This window comes from Capra hircus, chromosome 11, assembly GCF_001704415.2.
Source record: "Capra hircus breed San Clemente chromosome 11, ASM170441v1, whole genome shotgun sequence".
Taxonomy (NCBI): Eukaryota; Metazoa; Chordata; class Mammalia; order Artiodactyla; family Bovidae; genus Capra; species Capra hircus.
The window spans coordinates 70,294,808-70,320,784 of NC_030818.1; the positions used below are offsets into that span (position 1 = coordinate 70,294,808).

Consider the following 25,977-nt stretch of genomic DNA (forward strand, 5'->3'; position numbering starts at 1 on the left):
ACATCCCCTCAGCAGGCGGGTAGCAGTGCCTGGCAGGCAGGGCTTTGACCAGGAGAGGTGCAGGAAAGAGGTGATTTAGTCCCTGAATCCCGACTCTTGTGGCTCCATGGACTGTAACCCGCCACAGTTACCCATGTAATACCACAGTCTGTCCATGGTATTTCCTCGGCAAGAATACTTACTGGAGTGGGTTGGATTTCCTGTACAGGCAAATCCAAGCCCTCTAGTCTTTTTGTGAAATAAAAACTCACAGACATAAAGCAAAGGAGAATGGAAATGATAGATCAACGATGGTTTTTTAATCAGAAGAATGGTGGAACTAAGTCTGTTTTTACCCAGTAAGTTTGCAGCAGCCTTGCTCCTGATTAGCTTTTATATTGTTACTTGACATCTACCCTATCACCCTCACCTTCTAGTGCATGCTTTATGTATCTCTGTGCGCCACCTTAAATCCTTTCTGGAGGAAGTCAGGGCACAAATAAGTAGATTCATTATGTTAAATTGTATTTGAGAAACCGTGCTCTCCACTGCAAATGGTGGAATTACTCAGTCATCGTTGATACTTCTCGGGTGTCTCAGAGCATCACCTAGAAAGGGAGGTTTCTTAAGAGGAAGTCTAAATGAGGAGAGGTGATTGGCCTGTCTGACAGGCAAGGGGAATCCTTAAAATCACTTCACCTTCAAATTTATTTTCCACCAGATTGAATGTGAGCCTGATTTCAAAAAAAAAAAAAAGAAATGTCAAGGTAAAAATGATATTTTTCTAATACTTCATCATTTCTCTAATAACCTTTGGGTTGATCAATAGCTTAAACAGGTGTTTTGTTTTACTGGCCTATTTTATTATTCCCCCAGTCACATTTGCTCTGGGCGTTTTCTGCTATTTCCTGCCCTTTTCCAGAGCTTGGCTCAGCATGAGGAGTGAAAGGAAGGCAGGGAGACCACTCCGTTTTCAGCTCACAGTTATTTCACATTCAGGGTTTCAGATCATTCATCTCAGGCTGCTGGGTCTTTGAATTCCCAATGTTGGAGAAATGTTTTCATCAGAAAAATAAATGGCCAAAATAGAAATATGCATTTCCAGGTTTGTAAGCCCTGCCATCTGTTTCCCTCGAATCCTAAATACAGAAGGCAGGAAGTTGATTTCCTTCTCCCAGGTTGACTGAATGTCGTTGACAGAGAAACAGATGTTGCATTGCTGTGTGGGACTGTGTGAGGTTAACCTCCCTCCAACCCTAAAGGGGCCTCCACTGGCTATAGGGCCCTGGTGCAGGAAGGTGGACACTAGATAGAGCCATGGGTGGAAGTCTCTGAGAGTCAGGCCCATGGGGACAGGCTGGAAGCACTGAGCTCCCAGCTGACACCTACCCCTGAGCATCTTCTCTAAACCCTAACAGTCCTGGTCCATGGCCTCTAGAGAGTTGAAGTAATTGCCGTATAACTCAAAATACTCTTGAGAAACTACAATCATCAGTGGATCCCAAAGGGAAACTGGTGTTGCCTTCAATGCGTTTCCTTGAAAATCTGGCTACAAGCTACTGGTAGGTCTGTGTTTCTCCAGTTGCAGTCACTTGGAAAATATGACAAATGCAGATTCTTGGGCCCCACCCCAGATTTCCTGAATGACATCACTGACAAGGGCCCAGGAATCTGCATTTCCAAGCCCCACCATTGGTGATTTGGATGCACGCTGAAACTTAAGAGTGACTATCCGTAGGCGTCCTTGCCTGTTGTGACCGAAATTCATTCTGAACCCAAGCTGAGAGCTATCCTCCATTACCTGGGGTGCCAAAGATTATGATGTAACTTGCCTTTTTGGAAAGATGAGTCTGAGGAGGGATTAGAATTGACTGATGGGGCGGGGGACAGAGGTGGTGGAGACAGAAGGGGGAGCCGCTCTGAGAGCCACGTGGATCTAGGTCAGTGGCCTACCGATGATGGAGACATACCCAGGTGTGTCTTTGTGCCAGCCAGCTTCCAGGGCATTTCAGAAGCATGCCAGCTCTGGCCTCCTCCCCCCAGATCCCTGCAGCCACTGTCGCCAGGGCCTCTCTCCGCTGCCTGGCCTTGGTGCAGACGCTGCCGCCTCCATGGCTCTGCACGGTGGCATGTGGGGCATGAATATTTAAAGACCTCTGCCCAGCCCTGCCCCACTCTCCTACCCACGATCTATTCTCTGCAAGAAACTGAGGAGCCACTTAAAACACATTCAGATTTTATTTTATTTTAATTTTGCTGAGCTCCAGTTCAAATAATTAAAGTTGCCACTGGGGAGGAGAGCCTTGCCGTGGCTTTCATGCGCTTGCTTGCTGTCAGAACTGCTCGCGTCCCCCGGGTGGGGAGACACACTGGGATGTGTCTAGCATTGCAGCTGCTGGTAATAAAATGGATGGGAGAGTGGCAGGGGCCGTCTCTGCCCCTCCCCCTGCCTTTCACACATCCTAGCAGACTGAATGTCTCAACAAGCCCCGTGTGGTTTGAAATTCTATTTTATTTGAATAGTCTGAGCTGTGACTAGAATATTTTAAACCATGTTCTCAGGACAGAACAAGGCCTGGGGGGGAGAAGGGGGGGAAGTGGGCTTCCTTCAGTCTCTTTCCCCCTCCACAATGTAGAAGTAGTTTTCCTTCTATGAGCTGCAGAAACGAAAGGGACCCAGGAAGTGGGAGGTGACCCACTTAATTTGCGCTGACACCCTAGGGCAGGCCAGTTCCCGGCTACTGGTTTTCTGACCTTGCTGAAGCTGCAGCCACCTCTGTCCTCTCCATACACACATGTGCAAACACTCAGACACACACACCCTGGGGCTGGAACACACCTGGCCTTTCTGTCTCTGGCATCTGCCCTGTAGTGATAACAGCTTTGATTAGCGACTGGGAGCTGCTGAGACCAGGGCAGAAGGTGACCAGCGGGACTCCTCCATGTCGACATGGGCTATCTAGTCCACAGGAAGGAGACCTCCATTCTGTCATTAAAACCAACGAATATGGCCAGAGGAAGGTGGGAGAGGAGTTCGGCCTCTGGAATTGGCCTCTGCTGTCCATTAAATTCTGTGCAAAGCCCCACTGGGAACGAGACTCTTGTGGCAGGAAGCCAGGGAGTTTTTCAGCAAATTGCTCTCTGGTTGATATTGTAAGGCTTTCCAGACTGCTGGCACTTATTCCTGGACACAGAGCCCATCCTTCCTGGGGATTTGGCTGGTGAGACGTTCTCTAGCATCTCAGTGTAAACCCGCATCTCGGTGAGTGTCATGGCTCTCTTGATGGGCCTTAGTCAGGCTGGCCTCACTCCCTCCCCTTGGGCAAACAAATAGGACTTCCAGATAGGGAGAGGAAAGGAACTTTGAGACCCCTGGGTTTTAACAGTTTATTAATTCAATGGTAAAATCCCCCTTGGAATGGTCAAGAAAAGAAAAATAAGAGTAATCATAATTACTACAGGATGACTTGGGGCAAGGGAAAATACAAAAGCTGAGGGGCTCTTCCTTTGTCAACCCCACCAAACCCTCACAAGCAGGGGCTACAGATGCTGAGAATATTCTATGTAGCTCACTTCCTGGAGAAGATCCTATGTGTCAGGGGTTGCCCCGCCCGTGATCTGGGTCAGGGTGCGTGCAGGGCGGCCCAGGGAAGAGAACAGCCCGTCTCCGCAAGACAGGAAAGTAATGACCCCAGTGTGCACAGCCAGTACATGCAAAATCAGGATCAAACTCAGGTCTTATGACTTGAGCCCTGTGCTCTTTCTGTCACATTACCCTGCCCCTGCCGGGGGCAGATGGTACCTTCTCAGCTTCCGGGGAGCTGACGTGGGCCTTGGAAGCATCCTTGAGGACTGGCATGGCTCCCACCTCACCCAGAGACCTCATCCGCCTCACCACAGGGTCCTCATCTCCAGAGACAGGGAGGAAAGTCATACCAACCATTTTGTGACAGACTAGTTACCTGCTTCATCTCTCCTCAAGCTGGGACTGGTCCTGGGTCTAGTTCCTAAGCAACCAAGGGGACATGGCCGCTGACCCGCGGAGCCCAGGTGCTGTTTGCGCCTGTGTGTGCGCTGTTCCCAGCCTCACGTGCTCTCACTCATCTTAGCAAATCAGGAAGGGAAGGCTGTTTCAAGAGGCCTCATGAGCTTGATCCTGAATAAAGCTGTTGTGTCCCGAATCCACCCCATCTTCTGCATCGAACGTGTGCCCGCCTGGGGGAAGGAAAGTGCCCCTTGCCCTCTTCCTATTCACTGTCCTCCCCTGGGCCTCTGCAGAGTGTTGCCTGGTAGAGGAACAAGCAGTTTCCTGCTGAGTCTACCTAGGACAGCCTTTGCCCCTGTGTGGCCAAGAGATGCTGCACAGACACCTTTGGTGACCGTAGAGACCCTCTCTGTAAACAGTGAGGGCCCGGTGGCAAGCTTAGGGGCAGACTGGGGCAATACCCTCCCTAGATCCCTCCACTAACCTGAGTTGGACTGGATATCCAACTCCCATCTCATCTAACACTGTAACATCCGCTGCGGTGACAGAATGCTCACCAACTCAGCAGCAAATCCCTCTCATCTTTGGATAGTTCCAGGCTTCAGTGTTTGCCTAAATCAAGAGCAAATGCAGCTAGACTCACCAGGGCTTGTGTTCACACCCTCTGTTCTCTGCACCCCTCCTCTTCTTGCTTTGGGGAGCCTTGAAGAAGCAGAGACAGAACTCCATGGTAGCTATGCAACACCCAGCTGGGTGGTCCATCCCTGCCCAGGACATCATGGTGGGCCCGGCAAGAAGCACAGTTTCCCTCTGGCTCCCGTGAGGTGACACTGACATCTGAAGCAAGTCAGAGCAGCATGGTGGCCCCAGGCAGCTGCCTCCCTCCTGTTCCATGGCCCAACAAGCATGACATCTCCTGTGTCTAGAGGAACCCAGCTGGCCATCTGGGGCCAGGGCAAAAGGAGCATCATGAAGGCAGTGTGGTGTGGTGGTTGGAGCAGCTCCTTGAGGTCCTGCAGCCCTTGGTAGAATCCTGCCACTTTCTAGCAGGGTGACCTTGGGCAAGTCACCTCACTTTTCCCAGCCTCAGTGTCCTCTGCAGGGCTGTTGGGAGAAACAAGTAGACAAGTTAGAAAAGCGCCCAGCCTGGATCTGGCCACAGTAGATGTTGAATAAGTGTGGTTTCTGCTTCTCCATTGCTGTGTGAATACATGTGTGCTAAGTTGTGTCTGACTCTTTGCAACCCCATGGACTGTAGCACGCCAGGCTCCTCTGTCCATGGGATTCTCCAGGCGAGAATACTGGAGTAGGTTGCCATTTCCTCCTCCAGGGGATCTCCCTGACCCAGGGATTGAACCCACGTCTCCTGCAGCTCCTGCACCGCAGGTAACTGCTGCTGTTACTATTAGTATCTGACTTTTGTGATGACTCCAAGATCAAAGGCTGGACCTGCTCTATCCAACGACCCTCCATCTGGAGAGTTAAGCGAGAGTCCTCACCCTCAGGACAAGAAGCGTGGCAGCTGCCAGGACAGGGCCAGAAAGGTAGCATGGCACTTGGCTGGGCTGGACGGACACACAGAAGGCTAGTGGGAGGTCCTCACTCAGGCGGTGAGCCAGCAAGTGTTCCTCTCAAACCCACCATGTAACCAGCCAGGAGACAGACCACAGGAATCTGGGATCTTTTTAGAATGTTTATTCAGCAGAAAACTAAGAACACTGACTTCCAATATGACAGGTCCTGGTCTCCAAGTTACTTATGAATCACTTGGCTATGTTACAAAACGCAAGCCAAAATTCTTAACTAGAGCCCTCAAACACCCTCAATCTTTGTACTCCTAGGAGAAAGAAACCTTCCTTAGTCTGGGGCTAAGGGAGGGACCCTTAGTAACCATAAAGTAACTAAAGGAGTGCAGTACCCATCCCTCTTCAAAGAAGGGGATACGCTCTAAGACCACTAGCAGAGGCCTGGAACCACGGACAGTGCCAAACCCTGTATACCCTATATTTCTCCTATACTAGCAGCTGGGTAGTGTGTACAGCATGGACACAGTGGCCAAAGAGACGATTCATGTCTCAGGTGAGACAGAGGGGGTCAGCATGAGTTTTCATTGTTTTGAGCTGCTACTCAGAATGGCACAGAATTTAAAACTTAAGAATTTTTTTTTCTGGAATTTTCCATATAATAGTTTTGGACTGAAGTTGACCTCGGGAAACTGAAACTACAGAAAGTGAAATGGCTGAGAAGAGGACTACTGTTTTTTTTTTAAACAGTGATCCCCTCCCATGTGGCTGGCACTGTGCTAAGCAGGCCGCTTGCCTTATCTCATTGCCAAAAGAGACTTGTAAGGAATTGCTGCCCCATTTACTGAAGCAGAACCTGGGACTTCAAAAGCTTAAGTGACTTGCTAGTGACTTGCTATTAAGAGGCAGAACCAGGATTCAAAACAGGTCTGTCCAACTCCTAGGCCAATCCTGCAAACACTCTTAATGTCCCTGGACTTGACTCAGGTCGCCTGAGTGTGAGTCTCAACACTGCCATGTAATGAGCCATAGGACCTCAAGTCAGTCAGTATCCCTAGTTGGGAATAAAAATGCCTGTGTTACTTGCTGCGAGAATTAGATTAAAATGCAAAAACTCTTTGTATTCTCTTCAATCTTTTATGAATGGCAGCAATTATTACGATCCCTCTTCTTACTCTGCATAGGTGTGAAGAAGTCGCTGCTGACATAAATTCAGACAGGCTATATTCTTATTTCTCCTCTGAGTCAATTAGCAATGCAGGCAGCTTGGGAGCATTATTTTGCACAATGCCAATCATTAGAGCCAGGGGGATGTGCCCAACGAACCTGCTTCATCCTAATTAATTAATTAATTGTGCAGCCTCTCAATCGTGAGCATGGCCATGGTCCAGGATGAGCACAAACAAGGTGACTCCTCATTGAGTCTCAAGGACCCAACAAACACGGCCCTGCTGAGATCCGGGGCCAAAATCTTTCTTACCTTAGTACCTAGAGCTGGGAAGCCGCTGGAACCTAGCATTCTGTCACCACTTCCTGCGATGTGGTTGATGCTGCCAGAACACATGCTAATGGGCTAAAGTAATCAACAGTCATTGTAATTACAGTCGGACATAATTAATTTAATACCTTTGAGTCATTCAAAATTAATACCTCAGCCATTACATGATGAAACTGAGGCATAGAAGAATTACTGTCAAGGCTCACGGGTGTGAATAAAAAACCTCCCGGGCACTTGGCGGAGATTTAGGTTTAGGTCCCATTCCAAGTCTATCTGTTAATCAAACGCCCTCGTGGCTCCCACTAGTGGCGATCATTCATGTGGCCAGGATGCATAGGGGCCAACCTGCTGAAGGCACACTCTCCCCAGGGAATAAATATACTCTCTGAGTGGCTGTGGGTCCTGTAGACAACTGGAGATGCCTGAAGTCCATTCTCTTTCTTTTTTTTCTTTTTTATCTCAGTTTTATTTATTCATTTTTTTAACTTTACAATATTGTATTGGTTTTGCCGTACATTGACATGATCTGCCATGGGTGTACATGTGCTCCCCATCCTGAATCCCCCTTCCACCTCCCTCCCCATCCCATCCCTCTGGGTCATCCCAGTGCACCAGCCCCGCGCACCCTGCCTCATACATCGAACCTGGACTGGCGATTCATTTCACCTTTGATAACATACATGTTTCAACGCCATTCTCCCATATCATCCCACCCTCACCCTCTCCCACAGAGTCCAAAAGACTGTTCAATACATCTGTGTCTCTTTTGCTGTTTCGCATACAGGGTTATTGTTACCATCTTTCTAAATTCCATATATATGCGTTAGTATACTGTATTGGTGTTTTTCTTTCTGGCTTACTTCACTCTGTATAATAGGCTCCAGTTTCATCCACCTCATTAGAACTGATTCTTTCTGATGGCTGTTTATGAAGATTGTAGGAATTTCATTTCACTGAATCAATCCTGTTCCCCAGCATAAGGATTTCTAAAGCTATTTCTCAGCATCATCTCTATCACTCACAGGGAAACTGAGGCACAGAGGAGGCTGTCCGCTCAAGATCACCTCATTACAGTGTAACTCAAAAGAAAACATGTTTTCTTCACATAGACTGGAAAGATAATCCTTTAGGGGACCTGGAAGATAAAACACTGGACTGAAAATTTTAATACAGCATCCTTCATCCTGTCCTATTCTGTTTGTGTGAGCTGTTTATTTCTAAACTTATTCCCTGCCTGCTTTTTCCAATACAGGAGGAAGGAACTAACATTGATAAATGTATTTGGTAAGTTGGGTACTGGGCTCACATAATCTTACTAAAGTCTCCCAGCAACTCTATAAGGAGAGTGTGATTAGCCCCACTTCACAGATAAAGACTGAGACCCTGAGATTTGTTGTTGTTGTTGTTGTTGCTGTTTTTCAGTCCCGAAGCTGTGACCAACTCTTTGTCACCCCATAGACTGCAGCACACCAGGCTTCCTTGTCCTTTACTATCTCCCAGAGTTTGCTCAAATTCATGTCCATTAAGTCAGTGATGCTATCTAACCACCTCATCCTCTGCCACCCTTATCCACTTTTGCCTTCAATTTTTCCCAGCATCAGGGTCTTTTCAAATGAGTCAGCTCTTTGCATCAGGTGGCCTAAGTATTGGAGCTTCAGCTTCAGCATCAATCCTCCCAATAAATATTCAGGGTTGATTTCCTTTGGGATTGACTGGTTGGATCTCCTTGCTGTCCAAGGGACTCTCAGGAGTCTTTTCCAGCACCACAGCTCAAAAGTATCAATTCTTTGGCATCCAGCCTTCTTTATGGTCCAACTCTCACATCCATACATGACTACTGGAAAAACCATAGCTTTGACCGTACAGACTTTTGTTGGCAAAGTAATGTCTCTGCTTTTTAATACACTGTCTAGTTCGGTCATAGTTTTCCTTCCAAGAAGCAAACATCTTTTAATTTCATGGCTGCAGTGACCATCTGCAATGATTTTGGAGCCCAAGAAAATAAAATCTGTCATTGCTTCCACTTTTTCCCCTTCTATTTGTCATGAAATGATTGGACCAGATGCCATGATCTTGCTTTTTGAATATTGAGTTTCAAGTCAGCTTTTTCACTCTTCTCTTTCACCTTCATCAAGAGGCTCTTTAGTTCCTCTTCACTTTCTGCCATTAGAGTGGTATCATCTACATATCTGAGGTTGTTTATATTTCTCCCGGCAATCTTGATTCCAGCTTGTGATTCAATATTATGTCATAAGTAAAGACAGAAATGTTCTTTCTGATTCCAGAGCCACAGCATGACCCAACCTCATTCCCCAGAAGCTCCCACTTCCCCTTAGTCTTCCTTGCAAAGCCCGCAGTTCAAGCAAGAGAACTAGATCCTCCTCAAAGTGGTGAAAAGATGGTACTCTTTTCCTACTTTCCAGTGATATCAGAATCCTCCCTTGATGCCTTTTTTAATATAGCATTTATTGTTTCTTCTGATTACAAAAGTGCTCTACATTCATTGTAGAATATTAGGAAAATATAAAGAAGAAAATTGAAATTGCCCACAACCTTACCCTCCAAAGATAACCCCTATCACCATATGTGTACATTTCTGTCCAGACAGATAAATGTCGATTTGAGCAGAGGGATAGATAAAGGATTTCTATAAATTTGATATCATACCATATAAGCATTTTGTATCTTCTTTCTTTGCTTAATATTATTCTTTCCTAGATCAATATTATTCTTCAAAAAATATGCTTTTACACTGAGTTTGTTCTAGTTATCAAAAGTAATAGATGTTCATTATAAAAATATTAGAAAAGAAAAGGCCAAAGAAGGAATAATATAGCCATAACTTTGTAACTTCACCAGCCAGGGATCCCACAGTTATTATTTTTGTATATAATCTTCGCTGCTTGCTGTGTTTTTACTAAGGGGGCATGTGGATGACCCTGGCTGGGTGTTCTCTGGCTTCATTGTGATGCCTGAGAAAAAAAGGAAAGACATGGGGTGCTGTTTTCAGAAACAATCTCAATCTTTTAAGTCTCTTACATGGCCAGGAATCCAGCATTCCTTAAGCCTCTGTAATTGCAAGTATTTCCCAGCATATTTTATTTGCTTGTTATCAGAAATCCACATCTGGCCTGCCTCGTGCTGAGTTGGGTTGATTTCCCATTAGGCTATTTATAGCTAGAGAGTTGTTATTTATTTTTTCCAGGTAAATTAGAAGATGGTGTACAAAATGTTGGGTTTTGCAGTGTCAATAGTCTCAGTTAAATTAATAAGACCACATTAAAAACTCTTAAAGTTACAGGTTCACACCCAGAATTACAGCCCTGGCATCTTAGATTAGAAAGAAGCTTTAACCTCCATTCAAAGCTTGGATGTCCTTGACAACATCCCCAGTCCTGGCCATCCAGTCACTATTAGATGACCCCCAGTGTAGGGAATACTGGGGGAGTACCCATCCCACCTACTAGGAACTAGCTCATCTCTGAGCATCACAATCTGTTAAAAAGTGTTTTTTTCTTCTGTTGAAATGAAATACACACTAGAGCATCTGTCCTTGGTTTTGTGTCTACTGCTAGAATATACACCACCCTTTAGAAATTCAAAGAAACATAGCACCTCCCCCTCATAACATTCCCTATGTTTGAGAGTGCTGCATGTTAATGGACATTATTGATACCATTGGGTCTCTTTTGCCTAACTTCAGCCTACATTCCATGCTGATTTTTTTTTATGGATTCAAGATAATCTTGTGAAGTTGCCCATGAGATATTCATAGCAAACACGGGGCATATTCTAGACATAAAATTGCAGTAATTACCTGTGGAGGAGGAAAGGGCCATGAGAGAAAAAAAATAGCTTAAAGTCTAGCCACAAGGCTGGTCCTGCTTTACATACAGAACTTTAATTAGTAAAATGACAAACACTGGTGGTGCATAACTGGAAAGTCTATCAGGGCCCACCAGGAGATGGGGGGAAGGTCTGGAAAGGGCTGGCTGGAGCCAGAAGATATAATTGCTGGTGGCGTGGTCCTGGCATTGTCTCTTTTTACTTGTCTCATTTGCTGTCAGCATATAAAAGAATTTATTAGTCAAAAGCTGTCACTTAGAGCCTGTATCTATTAGAATGGGTCTTGGAAGGATAAAACCTTTATTGTTATAGGTTCCAACAAGTTTTACATCCCATAAACATTATGTAGGATTTGTATAGCATTTCTCATATTTGTGTGAATACATTTGAGATACCCATAGACACACACACATTTGTAACTATTAATTTTCTGGCAGAGGCAGAAAAAAAGGTTGCAAATGGCTTAAAATCCACTATCTCCATTATTCTCCCCAATATTATTTCTGTGATAATACCTTGTTAAAATATAAAGCCTGATTCAGCAGGTCTAGGGTAGGGCCTGAGACTCTGCATTTCTAACAACCTCCCAGGACACACCAATACTGATGATTCATAGGCCACACTTTGAGCACCAAGTATCTAGAAAACCTTCACAATAACACACCCAAAAGATTTAAGTATCACCATAATATGTTACACTTGTATAGTGCTATAGACACGGTGGAAACAGCATAGCACACAGTATGGAATCCAGGTCTGCAGTACATGAGCTTAGTGCTGTGCAAGATGTGCATGGTCTTAGATTCCACATCCAAAAAATGGGTATGATCATTTCTGTAGGAAGGGATGTTATGAGTGTAAAACGAGACAGAATATATACAAGTCCATAGTACAGCTCTCCAATATTTCATAAAAGTCAGTTAATGAAGTGCTTTATCTTATAGGCAACCTAGAAAGAAGTTGGTCTTACTAAGATCAAATTCCAAGACTGCTTTTTGCCTCCTCTGGGTACCTGAACTTGACTGTCAAGATCAAACCAGTCTACCTGATTTGAGTATCTGTATAAAGTGATATCAAAAGGGTTTTTGAATCTAGGACTATATAAGGAAAATGGAAGAGTTTGAAAAGGACTTGAGCCTTCTGTCTATTCTGGGAATTGCATATAGTTCCTCTGTATAGTTGCATGCTCAGTTACTAAGTCATGTTCTTAGATACAAGTAATTAATAAGAGATATTCTGTAAGAACTGACATCAGTCGTCCAGTCCTTCTACGAAACTGGAGAGGACCTTACGCTGCAGGTCCAAGATGAAAGTTGTGGTCCTGTTTGTATCCTCAGATCATCCCTATTCACTCTAAGCCCACAAATCTCTCACTGTCAAGGTCATTCTGAGTCTTTGTCCAGGGGTAATGTAGCAGCCATGTGAGGACCTTCTGCTGAGGAATACATCCTCCCCCACTGCAGGAAAACCACTCTTTACCTTCGTGATGGTGGGCACATCATAAGTCATTTTTTAGCTATTTACAAATTGCTTCCTACTCAAAGTCCAAGATGAAAATGGACCCCCCACCAAGAAGGGCAGGCTGCTTCCTGCACAAAGTAGCTTGCTCTCCCCAGTGATCTCAGCCTAGGCTGCACTTTAGAATCACCTGGAGAGATCTGAAGAGTGGCCAATGCCCAGGAGCTATCCAAGGCTAATTAAGTCAGAGCTTCTGGGGGTGGAGTACAAGGTGTGGAGGAGCAAGAAACTTCCAGGTGATTCTAATCTGCCATGAAGGTTGAAAACCCCCTGTTTAACCATTTCATTCACCATAGTGTGAGCTCTACTTTCATGTTCTTTATTTCTTTTAATCTTTATAACCACCTTTTAAGGCCAACAGGGAAGATATGGTTATTATCATAAATTTGTCTTTAAGAAAACAGAGATTCAGAAAGGGTAAGTGGTTGGCTTAAAGTCATACAGTTAATTTTTGTTGGCCTTGGAGCACAAACTCCAAGTAATCCCATTGTCAACAGGCAAGGAAACAAAGATAGTCTGACAAGCCACTGGAGAATGAATGTTGATACAAAGATTCTTCTAGTACTTTCTAGAAAGGAAATGGAGTGAGTGGTAGGAGCACAAGGACAAAGCCCTAGAGGCTGTTCTCTAGTACCAGGCTTCTCTGCAGATTTTAATGCAGTAGGGTTGGGGCCAAGCCAAAGATTCTGTACCTGTAACAAGTTCCCAGGTAACATGGATGATGCCAGTCTGAAGATCACTCCCTGAGTAGCAAAGCACTGACTGACTCTTAGCGGCAGAATCTGGAATCACTGGGAAAAGTACAGGTGAAGACGGTTAAGCGAAAGACTATAGGTTCTGCGCTGCCTGCATCTTGAGAAAGAACAGCATCTGCCTGGATACATCATCTTACCAAATAGTCAATGGATAAAAACATAAATGGCCAAAAAACAAGCTTTGCTGGCTGCTCACTGGCTACCAGTAGGCAATCTTACTCCAAACCTTTTGCATTTGTTTCTAGAACTAGACTTTGCTGAAACTCAGACAGTGCATCCCTGGGCTTGAGTTTGGCTATAGATATATGTTTTCTAAATAGATGATAGTACTGTAAAATGAAAGTTTAATTCTTCTCTTTATCCATAGCACTGAACAGTTGGATCAAGTGGCCATCTTAACCCAAGTCCTGACTGTCTTACGTCAGGTGTCTTGACTGTCTTATGTCTACACTGTCGAGTGGCTCTGATTATTTTCCCTCTTGCCATACCCAGCACAGTTGCCATTATTCATTTAAATTCAGACTTCCTCACCGGATAATAAACTCCTTGAAGACAGGGAAGATATGCGTAATCAGTTCAGAGTAGATACGCAATAATCATTTGCTGAATGAGCAAATGGTCATCTCTTTCAAGAGGGATCCTGGGTCACCGCCTCAGGAGCTCAGGACGCCATCCTTAGCACCATCTCTTGGCAGCCATCCCAGTTCTCTCTTGCCTAGGCTTACTGTCATAAGATATAGTGAATAGTGCAGAAAGATGGAGAAAGCTCAACAGTCACTGGCCAGTGGCACCCAGTGTCTATGAGACAGGACTGTATCTCACCAACATGTTCATACCACTAACAGAATCAACTTCAAATGTAGTTTCCTAAGAGCAGCCGAGAGGTATGCAGTTTTGACTAGAGTCATTGGCTGTGAAGTGGGTAGACCCTCCCCGCTTTCCTGGAACCCGACCCCTGGAATGCAGGAAAATGCTAAGGAGCATCACAGGATGCAGAGCTGGTTTGCGTCCCTGAGAGGAGGACCTGGTAAAGAGGAGGGTTTTCCTGTGTATGTGGACATTTTTGTTCCTTTTGACATTGATCCGTGCCTGTCATGTGCGTACACTTGACAACCACTGTGAATTCAAGGTCAATAAAGCAGTCCCTGCTTTGAAGGAACTAGTGGCCCAAGAGGGCTGACGGTAGGGAGGGAAAACAAGGTGGCAGAGCTATACCCTGTGATGGCCCCACCAGCCTCAGTTATAAGATTTCAGATGAGTGGGAGGTCATTTCTGAGACAGATAAGAAATGGCTCCATGAACAAAAAGGTTTATTTTTTATAAGTGGCAAGAAGGAAATAGCAGGTAGAAGAATGGAAGGATCAAAAGCACAGAAGCAGAAAAATGAATGGCAAGTGCAAATCTGGCATGTAGGCTAGTGGGGGGGGATCTAGGAACCCACTTCATTGAGCCTCCACGTGTGGACTCCTGGGTAAAAACTTGAGCAGATCCCACTACTTACCTGGTCACTCTAAGGTAACGCAGACCTAAAGTCACTTCAAAACCCAAAACACAGGCCTATGTAGAAAACAAAACTTCCCTCTCACTTTGATGTCCGGGCTTCATCCTTTCCCCCCCACCCACCATGCTTGGCCTTATTGCAGATGAAAAGCCTGAAATCGGGGAGAGGGTGGTCATTGATCTCTCTCTTCATCACCCAACTCTCCTCCTCTTCTTGCTAACTGACCCTTCAAGATCTTAAGTGTGGGGAAGGAGAAGAGATAAGGGGAACAGGGAATCTCTTACTGGGCCCAGCCCGTTGTGGTGATCTTCACTGGTATTCTCCAGACATGACAAGTATTTAAGAATTTACTATTTCTTACAGGGGAGATATCTGTGGTTTCTTTGGAGATCTGCTTTTTCCCCAGTCCCTCTGCTGTGGCTGGGCATCTGTTGCCTCGGCTAGGGCATATGTGTCTCTCCCGTCCAGGTGGACACTTAGTCCTTCCCCTGCCCTTGAGCATCTCAGTATACCTGCAGCTGCTTTCTGCTGAATTATATTTTCCCCTCCAAACAGCCCTCTCAGGTGAGATCTGAAATGACTGACATGGGCTCCTGTGTACACAGCTCACTCTAGTGTAGCCTACGTGCAAGCCTTTCTTTTTTTTTTTCCCTTTTGCCTCTGCAAACTCTGGGAATGCAAGCCACCCAAAATTGTCACTCTGCCTCTGTTCTGCCATCAGAGAAGTTAACCACCCTCTTGTTTACACTTCAGGTTTTTCCAGATGAGAGATAGACACTAATCCACTGTGCTCCCAAATTGCAGGGGGTGAATGTCGAGTACTTGATGTGGGATCCTTGAAACCACTCTCTCATCAGTTGGGGTGAAGAGACAGCCTTCCTCAAAGTGAGGTGGAACTCACGATACACCAAAAGCACTTTCCCAAAACTCTCTCCTAGTAGTCAGCCACCAACTCTTTTTACATCCAATGTATGGACGAGGGATAAAGAATTGTGTACCCTGTTTTCATCCACCTCTCTTGAAAGCCCTGTACCGCACTGTGCTGTCAGACTTTCCATTGAAATGCAGTATCTATTGCCTCTGTGCTTCAACGAGAATTCCTTTTTAACCTTTTGTTCCACTATTTATTACCTCATTCAGTTGTCTCTATAACCTTGTAAGTTTAAAATAATTCCCATCTTAGAGAATAGAGAACTGAGCTTCACATTTACCGAAGTGGCAGGAACAAGTTTTGCATCCAGATCTCTCAGACTCCAGAGCTCTTAGACCATCCTAGGATGATACATGTAGCTCAGCAAAAGTACTCAATAAACATCTATTGAATGACTGGAAAGTTGATTTGCCTAGATTATAGAGGAATGTGAATGGCTTGCTATTAATTGATAGAAAGTGAGAAACCATTGAAGAGTCACAGATGGCAGTGATAAACAGGAAAATGTGACAGGGATACAAAAGAATTTAGAAGGGAGAAAGAATGGATAGAGAGGCACGTTTGGAGGCTATGGAATCTAGAGTACAATGAGTAAGTTGTAAAGGACATGGTGAATGCTACTTTAGACTAATGAGGATAAAAGACAGGTTGAAAGGATTTACGAGAATGGGCAACAAGGAAATTGAAGCAGTGGTTACATACCAGTTTTCCAAGATGTTAACATGTGAATTGACGTATAGAAATAGACTGTAAGCCAGAGCAGCCAGCAGGATCAAATAAAGGATGTTTTTCCAGGAGAAGTGAAACTTGATCTTGTTTGTAGACAGAGGAGCCAGAAAGTAGAGAGACTTCGAAGGTGCTGAAGAAAGGAAGGACAGCGGTTGCAGGGTGAAAAGAGAAAGGGTTAACACAGAAGAAAGCGGAGGGTACATCCTCCTCTAAAACAGGCAAGGAAGAGAGAAGATGGATAAATAGATACTTTTGCTATGGGAAAAAAAGAGATTGAAGGAGAATGCACTTGATGTAGTAAATCTTCATCAGTACAGTAGGAATCAACAGAATAAATTGGGTGTTGGGGACCAGAGGGTGACAAAATCAATGTTTGAGGAAGAGTTTGAAACACCCATTGTACCACATGTGTTAAGAAATCAGCTGTGGAAATCACCAGCGGATGAATAAGTATCACCAGTCATCCAGGACACTGAGGCTCCACTGGTTCAAATCAGCACCATTCTGTGGCCAGGGAGCAAAAAAAAGCAAAAAGTATGTGGCAAGCATCATCCCAAGCTGGGCACTGCAGGATGATGAGCTGAGGGCAGAGGGAGCTTCATTAGCAAAAGAAGGGTTAAAATTTCCAACCATGGCATCCAAACCGCTCAAGAAAACCGAGTGGAGCCCGTGAAAAAATGTAACAGATTTGGGAAATTACGCTAGGGATGGGCAGTGGAGACAAGTATTTGCTACACAGGATGCAGGGAGATGGGAAAGATAGAAGTGAAGAGGCTATGGTTATACAGACCAGGCTCACCAGGCTCAGCTCTCAGAAATAGAAGAGCACATGGGCACCGCAATGCCAGGCGTGGCTTGTTAGTGAAGCGTTGGTATGCAACAGAGTGAGGGGTCTTCTGCTTCAAGTGCTTCATGGTATGCAACCTCTTTAATCAAACTGTGAGGCAACCGTGAACTTAGAGACTGAGAGAAAAGGAGTAGTGATTTACAGAGAAGCATGTCTCCAGACAATGAGAATCAGAGAAAGGAGGCACCATAGCCAATGAAAACTCCAGGTTGCTATAGGACATATATTGTCTTCCTTTCCTTTTTTATTACAAGGATCTGAACAGGAATATTTAGGGCAGTGATATGCTGTAGTTGTCCTAAGTTTTAAATGTTGCTATAGACTTTCTATCAAACATACAACCTCTATTATTTTAAGCACAAAGACCAGAGACCTTGTTTATAGTATATACTGCCTCTGGGCATGACTGTACTGAAACTTTCTGAGATAAATTAGTTATTCCCTTTCGTATGTCTTAGGGTACAATGCCATAGAAACCTTTAATAAAGACACAATGAAAACATATAATTGTATCTTGCTTTAGGCAAAGTGTACACCCTCATTCTGAAAGAAATCATATTTTAAAATGTTGATAGGTAGATTCTTGTCTCACCCTTGCCCACCAATGGCCACAGGTATTGAGTCATAGGGTCTCCAGTTAGCTAACAAATGACATGGTACCATTCAAATAAGATTATTAGTCTTTAAAAGGAATAAAAATCAATGATACCTGAATCACTAAAAGAAATTGAAACACCAAATCACTTGCCTAAGGTCACAAAGTGGATTGGGACCACAGACAAGACTCTTTGAATCCTCTTTAGAAAGTTCATTTAATACCCCACTGATCTTAGAAGGCAGAAGCCTGTGAAATTTAAGATGATGCCATCAACCTGAACAAAGTTCCGAAATTGCCCATCAGTTTCCCCTCCCAGCTCCTTGAACCTTGGTGAAAATGTGAGACAATGAATAAAGTCAGGCTATGGTTGGCCAGCTCTCCTCACAGGAAGACCTGGGCTGAGTCTCCAGCAAAATCCTTGAGAATTCCAGAAATGTGACCTACAGTTTCCTTTCAACAGTAACACCTTGTCCTTCTGACTCCTCTCTTCCTTGCAGCTCCGAATGTCCTGGCTCATCCGTGGAGTCCTGCAGGGAAATGTCTCCTTGATGCTGGTGGAGAACAAAACCGGGAAGGAACAAAGCCGAATGATCTGGCATGTTGCCACCCTGGAAGGCTTGAGCCTGTGGCAGTGGACGGTGCTGCCTCTCCTCGAGGTGGCCGACAGGTGGGCCTTTACCCATCCCATCTGTCCCTCTTCCTCTGTCAGCCAGAATGCAAGAGGGAGCCTGTCCGCCCACCTGCCACTCCTATCCAGATCTCACACACACATGTGCACACACAAATGCTCACACACACACTTTCTGGAGACCTACAGGAAGCACTGACACTCTGAGGGATTTCCATGCTAATGAGCACTCATCTCTCGCACCTCTGGCCTAGCCTGATTGGCTCCCTCTTGTATCTGTAGGAAAAAGTAAAACCGAACAACTCATAGGATAATAATCAGGCTTTATATGTGTATGGCATGTTCTCTTAATTAATGGATATTGCCTTACTTTCCCATTTGGCATTTTAGTTATTCGTTATTAGCGGCAAGGAAACCTGTGACATAGGTGGGACATGCCTCATGTATCCCCGTTCCTGCCCTTTGGCAAGGTTCTCCTTCACTGAGAACCAGAGAGATGAAGCACCAGCAGGTCAGCACTGGAGTGAGGACAGGTGCTCCAGCCAACCCCAGTCCAGTGCTCCTAGAAGTCTGATCCCCAAGGCAGGTGAATAAGAATTATTCAGTAAACAAGGGAGTGCTTATACCAGAGGCCCAGATTCCTAGTTAGATTCTAAGACTAATGACCTTTGTAACCTTGAACTCCTCTGGGCCTCAGTCTCCTCATCTTCAACTGAGAGGGTTGGATTACAAGATCCTTAATGCCTTGTGGCTCTGAAATGGAGCGGTAACTGCTCGGCTGCCACTTGTCTGCCCAGGATGGCACCAGTCTGCCACCTGCAGTCAGCCTGGAGCAAGCAGTGCCTGACCACCCTAGCTGCTCACGTGGTGCTCTGCTGTGTCACACTGAACCCTCAATGACTGGAGCTGATCTGTTCCAGACCAAAAAGTAAGGAAGCAGGGAGGGAGTCATGTATATAAATGGGCCCGGTAAATGGATCCTGAAGGGATCTTTAAGCCATCTTTAACAGGCTAAATGTCAAACTGGATGATCCAGAGCAGCCTCTGCGTTCGACTCCCCAGTTTGCCGTCCTAGTGGCTCCTTTGATAAATGAGGGCAAAGGGCTTCAGGTAAAGGGGAGGGTGATGCCAGTTGGTACGGTTTGTGAATATAAAGCTGAGTCTCAAATTCTTCACCCAGACTTCAGTCTGCTGATTTCTAAGAGCTCGTAACTCAAGCTGAGCTGTCACAGGAAAACGCCGTCGGCCTCTGAGCACCAGCTCCCCACTCCTTCGGATGTAAATGGGTGAAAGATCAAAGCTCTCGGACATCCCAGGGCTCAGCGCTGCCCTCAGGACAAATGGATTTAATTAAAGTGGAGGAAGGGGCAGCGTGGGCACCCTCACCCTAGACTAGTCTTTTGTCCTTTGGGATTCTGGGGGCTGTGTGCAGGGGATGGAGAACAGGCAGGTTATGCCAGAGTCCTCCCTTCTGGGAGATGCTAAATTAATTCAGATGAATCAAAAGGTTTTTTTTCCCCTCAATCCAGCTAGTCCTCTCTCTTTCATAGCCACTCCAGGGGATTTAAGGCCAGTAAGATGTTGACTCTGTTCACTTCCATCGGCTCAAGTTTTGTTTGAAGGAGACTTTGTTCTCAGCCTCCCTCCTTCCTGTTAAAAGATGTTTACCAGCCTGACATTTCCAATATTAATAGTGAGACCAAACTGTCCAGTGGGGATTGAGACAAAGGCCAGCCTAGTTGGATGATGCCTCGTGACCTAATAAATGTGCAATTATGTGAGTGGTCCTGTGCACCAGGAGCCTGCACGCCACTGACATGCTCTGATGTGGGAGGCTGGCCTCCCCCTCCCTGGAACTAGAGGTGATAGAGGAAGGCATCCAGACCCTGAGGCAATGGAACTGCAGGAGAAGGAGGCAGAGCAGTTTTCACATGCTAAAATCCACCTCGACTGTATGTGTGGCTGCCCCATAAAACTGAAGAACTGTGCATGGCAGCGCACAGGCTTTAAAGTCAGAGAGTCCCAAGTTTAAGAACTGGCTCAGCCACCTACTAGCTGTGTGACCTCAGCCAGCTGAACCTCTCTGGGCCTGCAACTGCACCCACAACTGCAACATGAGCATAATACCAGTACAACTTTACAGGATTATTATAAGACTAAAATGACTGTCAAAAGCATCTATGTCTAGTACATATCAGTAAGTTTTATTTCCCACACCCTCCATCATCATCCCTTAGTTTATGGTCTCAGATAATTTATTGAATAAATGGAACAAACCGCAAACTCCAATCTTCTAAGTCAAGCCATATTCAATTATACAGAGATAATAAAGTCTACCTCTTAGGCTTGGAGAAGTAAAGTGCTTGGTGAGCTGCCTGGCACACAGTAAATGCTTAGTAATAACTACTAATAATAACAATGGTTTAGTAGTAATAATAATATCTCCCCATCTAAATCCTCAGAAGAGGCTAAGATGGCCAATTTAGCAATAGTAACCAGTAATGAAATCCTAGGGTGGGGGTTAGGGCTCTTATGAATTTGTGATCATCAATGCTCTGTAGGCATCTTATAAGGGAAAGCACATTATCCTTCTTACTTTCAGACAGTGTACTGTAGCTGCCTGGATCTCCAGAAAATGAAAATGGGAGGACGGTGAAGGTAGAGGAAGGAAATAAATGAGGGAAAGAGAAAAAGAAAATGGATAAAAACAAAACGAAACAAAACAAAACAAAACAAAAAAAACAAAGGTTAACTCCCTTCCTCCTGACCCTGAGGTAGGTGTTAGCACCTTACCATCTGCCCACATCCCATGAAGTATCGTTAGGCAAGTCCTTGCTTCAGTTATTCAGCACCTGCCTCCTGGACAGCTCCCCAGTCATGGCCCTTTAGAGGGCGAGGACTTCATTCCCTGTGCTGTCCCAAACCACTATCTGCTCCGAGGTTGCCCAACCTCTGCACATTACCAAGTTTTAAAAGCAACTTTATTAGTGCTTCAAGATTAGCCCTAAAGAGCGCCCAGGCTCTGGACATTTCTCATAGCCCCCGGGTATTACATGAAACTAGTGCCTGCCTAGACATGGGAGTGACATCCAGTCTTCTCTCCTTGCCTGCATGTCTTATCCCCACCCAATCCAGTCTGCACAAGGAAGCTGGAATAAACTTTTTGAAATGTAAATCTAATCATTTCCCATTTGTAACATGCTTCCATGGCTTCTGTGGTTTTTTGAGTGCCTTTCAATTTCCTTTAAAAGACTTTTCATTTAGCCCCACATGTGATCTACCCAACCATAATCTCACCAGCCTCTTTTTATACTATTCTTCTGTTATTCTACCTGCTAACCTCATTAAGCTTCTTTCAACTCAATTGCACCGTGGTAAGTTCTTACTTCCAGACTTTTGCACCTGCCGTTCCCTCTACATGCCATGTTCTTCCACCTTCCATCTTCCTGACTGCTACTTTTCCTTAGCTTTTCAAAGAAGCCTCACAAAATCCCTAGACTATATAGTATACCTACAATATAGTCTCATGGTTCTTGAAACACTCCTATAATACCTTGTCACTCAGTGATATCTGTTTTTTGTTATCTGAATACACACATCAACGAGGCAGGAATCAGGTCGAACTTATACTGTACTGCTTCCTAATCATCTAGTACCATACCTACCACATAGTATGCCCAATAGATGCTTGTTGACAGAATGAAGTATTGAGAGAAATTGCTGTATTCTCAAATTCTGGCTGAATTAAGTGAGAATTTCACTTGTTGGAATCCATCTAACATTCCTCCACTGTTCAACCTGCATCTAACAGAGCAGATAAAATCACGTTATAAGAAATACTACTACACAGAGTTCTGTATATCAAAGCAATGCCTTTGTCCCATCAGATGAACCCAAACAGCAATTGTTACTCTTGTGACAAGGTATTTTCTTTAGACACTTGCCTGGTGCCTGTGCTTCCTTTGTCTCTGGGCACTGACCTGTCAGGATCACTTTGTAAAAAAGACTTTGATCTTAATTGTGTGCCCTGGTCCTTGTAAGTAGGGAGATCCAGAACTGAGCACTTGAGAGCTATATTCAGATGGTTCCCACCACACAGTAGTCCTTCCATGAAGACTCAGAGAATATGCCATAGGTATATAAAGGCAGCTGACAGGGAGGCATTGATCCATGGAAGGATATTTCTCCTGTCCATTTACAAACAGGCAAAGTAATAGAAATAATGCTATAGTCTGTCATCGTTATGAAATGGTATTAACTTTACAACCTACTATAAATAGTAACAAGAGAAATCTCCAAGAGCAGTAAGTGCCCAAGATGTTTTGAGCAGTGGTAACATCCCTGGAATACAGATGTGTGCTCTCAAGGTAATTTTGAAGGACAGCACTAATTCAAACACCGGCTTGATGTGGGCTTAAAAGTTATCTTGTTACTTTACCTCTAACTCATATAACCGCTTTCTCTATTCTCTCCCCACCTCATCAGCTTCCCTCCTCGCCCTGCCATTCAACTGCCACTCTTACCACAAGAATTAATTCTACCTTTGCTCAAAATAGAAAAAAAAATAAAAAGGACGAGTTCTCTCCCCTTATTCTAATTTTTAGCCTCTTGCAGGGACATACCCTAGTTTTCCTCTTTATAATGATATATCCTAGTAAGTTAAGCACAGTGCTCCCGCACCATGCTAAGCTTTGACATGCTTACAGCACAGAAGCAGGTGCTAAGTTGAACTCATTATGAAGTGGATTTGGAAACACCATGGATCAAACTGTGCCCCACAAATCACTGCATCATACAGCCAAATAGAACGTACGTAACTTATCACACATGTGTAGGCTTCATTCGCTAGCATTATCATTATAAAGGCTTTTAGCTGCTCACTAAATACACAGTCTAACAAGAAGAAAATGTTCCCTCTGGAGATATTTACATGTCTGTTCCCTCTGCAGCCTTTGTCCTAATGACAAGTGATATGCTTCACAAACACATTTTTTAAACGGGATCAGTTGGGCTGAGAGTTATGGCTTCATGTACTTAGCCCAGAAACTCCACAGAGGCAAGGTTTTTCTCCTAATATGCTCTTGTTTCTCATCTACAGAATCCCCATTTTACGTACACAATGCTCTTTGTGTAGTGTCTTCTGTGATGAGACCCACATGAGAGGGACATTTTCATTACTTATTCTCACCTGAATAGAGAAGTACACAGTGAGTGGAAATCCAGAGATTTCTAACAAACCTTATTTTGCAGGCCTAGGTACATTCCTGAAAAAGTTGTATTTGATTCATATTTTTGTAAGTTGAATCACAACTTCCTCATAGAGCCATGGAAACTGTAGACAATGATTAGAACTAACATTTGTTGAGTACTCACTGCCTGGCTGTCACTGTAACAGGTGCTTAACATGCATTATCTCATTTCAACCTTAAAACAGTTGCTTGGGATAGATTCTATAATTAATCCTCTTTTTAATAAGAGGAACTGAGGTCTAAAGAGGAGAAATAATTTTCCCTTGATCCCGAGGCTAGTCTGCTTCCTATGTACATATGTGAAGAAATGTGCTTGACATGTAGTTGAAAACTTGGTAGATGGTAGCCATTATAATTAACAAAATATTTTGGTTTGGGTTTTTTTTCAGGCTACACCTCTTACTCATTTTGAGTTAGTTTCCTTTACCTCATCCACTCTTTGAAATCCATCATCTTAATTCCCTACCACCAGCTCCTGCTAAAGACCTCTCCCTGCCCAGCACTACCCTCCCTGCCTTCCTTCTTTCACACCTCCAGCCAACCAGCATCACCACCAAAGAAGATTCTACCCACTTCCTTCCAGGCCATTGTGCCGGTCAGTTCAGTTCAGTTCAGTTCAGTTGCTCAGTCATGTCCGACTCTTTGTGATCTCATGAACCACGGCTTGCCAGGCCTCCTTGTCCATCACCAGCTCCCAAAGTTTACCCAAACTCATGTCCTTTTCAGTCAGTGATGCCATCCCACCATCTCATCCTCTGTCATCCCCTTCTCCTCCTGCCCCCAATCCCTCCCAGCATCAGGGTCTTTTCAAATAAGTCGGCTCTTTACATCAGGTGGCCAGAGTATTGGAGTTTCAGCTTCAACATCAGTCCTTCCAATGAACACACAGGACTGATCTCCTTTAGGATGGACTGGTTGGATCTCCTTACAGTCCAAGGGACTCTCAAGAGTCTTCTCCAACACCACAGTTCAAAAGCATCAATTCTTCAGCGCTCAGCTTTCTTTATAGTCCAACTCTCACATCCATACATGACCACTGGAAAAATTGTGCCGGTCACCATGTGCCTGTTTAAATCACCACTCTGGTATGCCTTTGATGCTTCCCTGGTGGCTCAGACAGTAACGAGTCTGCCTGCAGTGCAGGAGATGTGGGTTTGATCCCTGGGTTGGGAAGATCCCAGAGAAGGGAATGGTAACCCACTCTAGTATTCTTGCCTGGAGAATTCCATGGACAGATGAGCCTGGCAGGCTATAGTCTACGGGGTCACAAAGGGTTGGACAAAACTGAGTGACTGAGCATGCACACCCAAGCCCATCAAGCTCAAGCTTTTCACGAGTCACTTGCCCTTGCTATCCTTAACTTCCCAGAAGGAGGAGGAACTAGCACCTTAGAGCACTAGACCCCACTCCTTAAAGCCCATTCTGCCTCCCCCAGCTTGTCCTTCGTCCTGCAGTAGTGCACATGTGCAGGGAGAAGCCTGCAGCTGCAGGGAGGCCTGCAGCCAGCCTAGGGCTAACTTTATCCTGCACCCCACCCCCAGGGGCGGTTAGTCATTGACCCAACCATGTTGGGTGCATTGAACACACTTTGGTAACTAGGCTTGTGATACACGATATGGTAGTTGGGATAACACTACCCAGAATAACATTAAACCTCCAATCCTTGGGCTGTACAAAAAGAAACATATTTCTGACTCATATGAAAGCAAAAATGAATGTGCCAGTTGGCGAGTAGCCTTCCATCTGGTCATTCAAAGATCCAGCTTCTTTCTCTCTGTGGATCCATCCTTTTCTCCAGTTCTGACTCCTTTGCCTCCAGACAGCCAATGAGGAAAGAGGACTGGAGGATCCTTGCATAGGAAGATTTTTATGAGTCTTCACATCAGCTCACTTTCCATTAGCTACAACTCAGTTACCTAGCCATCACTAACTGCATGCAGCAGATGCTGGGGTATATAGAAAAAAGGGAAATATGTTTGATGAAAAAATACGTATGTGTGTCGTATGATGGGTCAAACCAAGGAATCGAGCCTCCATCTTTGGCATCAATCAGACTGTCATTCGAAAATACTGATTCCTTATGTAGCTACTCTGAGCATTGATTAGTCTTCTCCAAGAACCTTCATAATTCAAGGCTGAAATCAATTCCAGGATCTATTCTAAGGTGCGTACGTGCATGCATGCTAAGTTGTTTCAGTCATGCCCAACTCATTGTGATCCTATGGACTGTAGCCTGCCAAGCTTCTGTGTCCATGGGGTCCTCCAGGCAAGAATACTGGAGTGGGTTGCCATGCCCTTCTCCTCTATTCTAAGGTATGAATGTTGTATTCCCCAAATTTTATGATGTAGCAAAACCTCACTTTCTCACTTTTAGGGAGAATTTCTCTCAG

The 25,977-nt window shown here is 44.8% G+C and overlaps 1 protein-coding gene across 1 annotated transcript in view; it reads left to right on the top strand.

The window, feature by feature from the left end:
- The window catches only part of ALK (anaplastic lymphoma receptor tyrosine kinase), a 728,920-nt gene that overhangs the window by 614,659 nt on the left and 88,284 nt on the right, over positions 1–25,977 (top strand). The window contains exon 9 of the mRNA XM_018055482.1: positions 18,208–18,377. Coding sequence (XP_017910971.1) covers positions 18,208–18,377 — 170 coding nt within the window. The remainder of the gene's footprint in view (positions 1–18,207; positions 18,378–25,977) is intronic.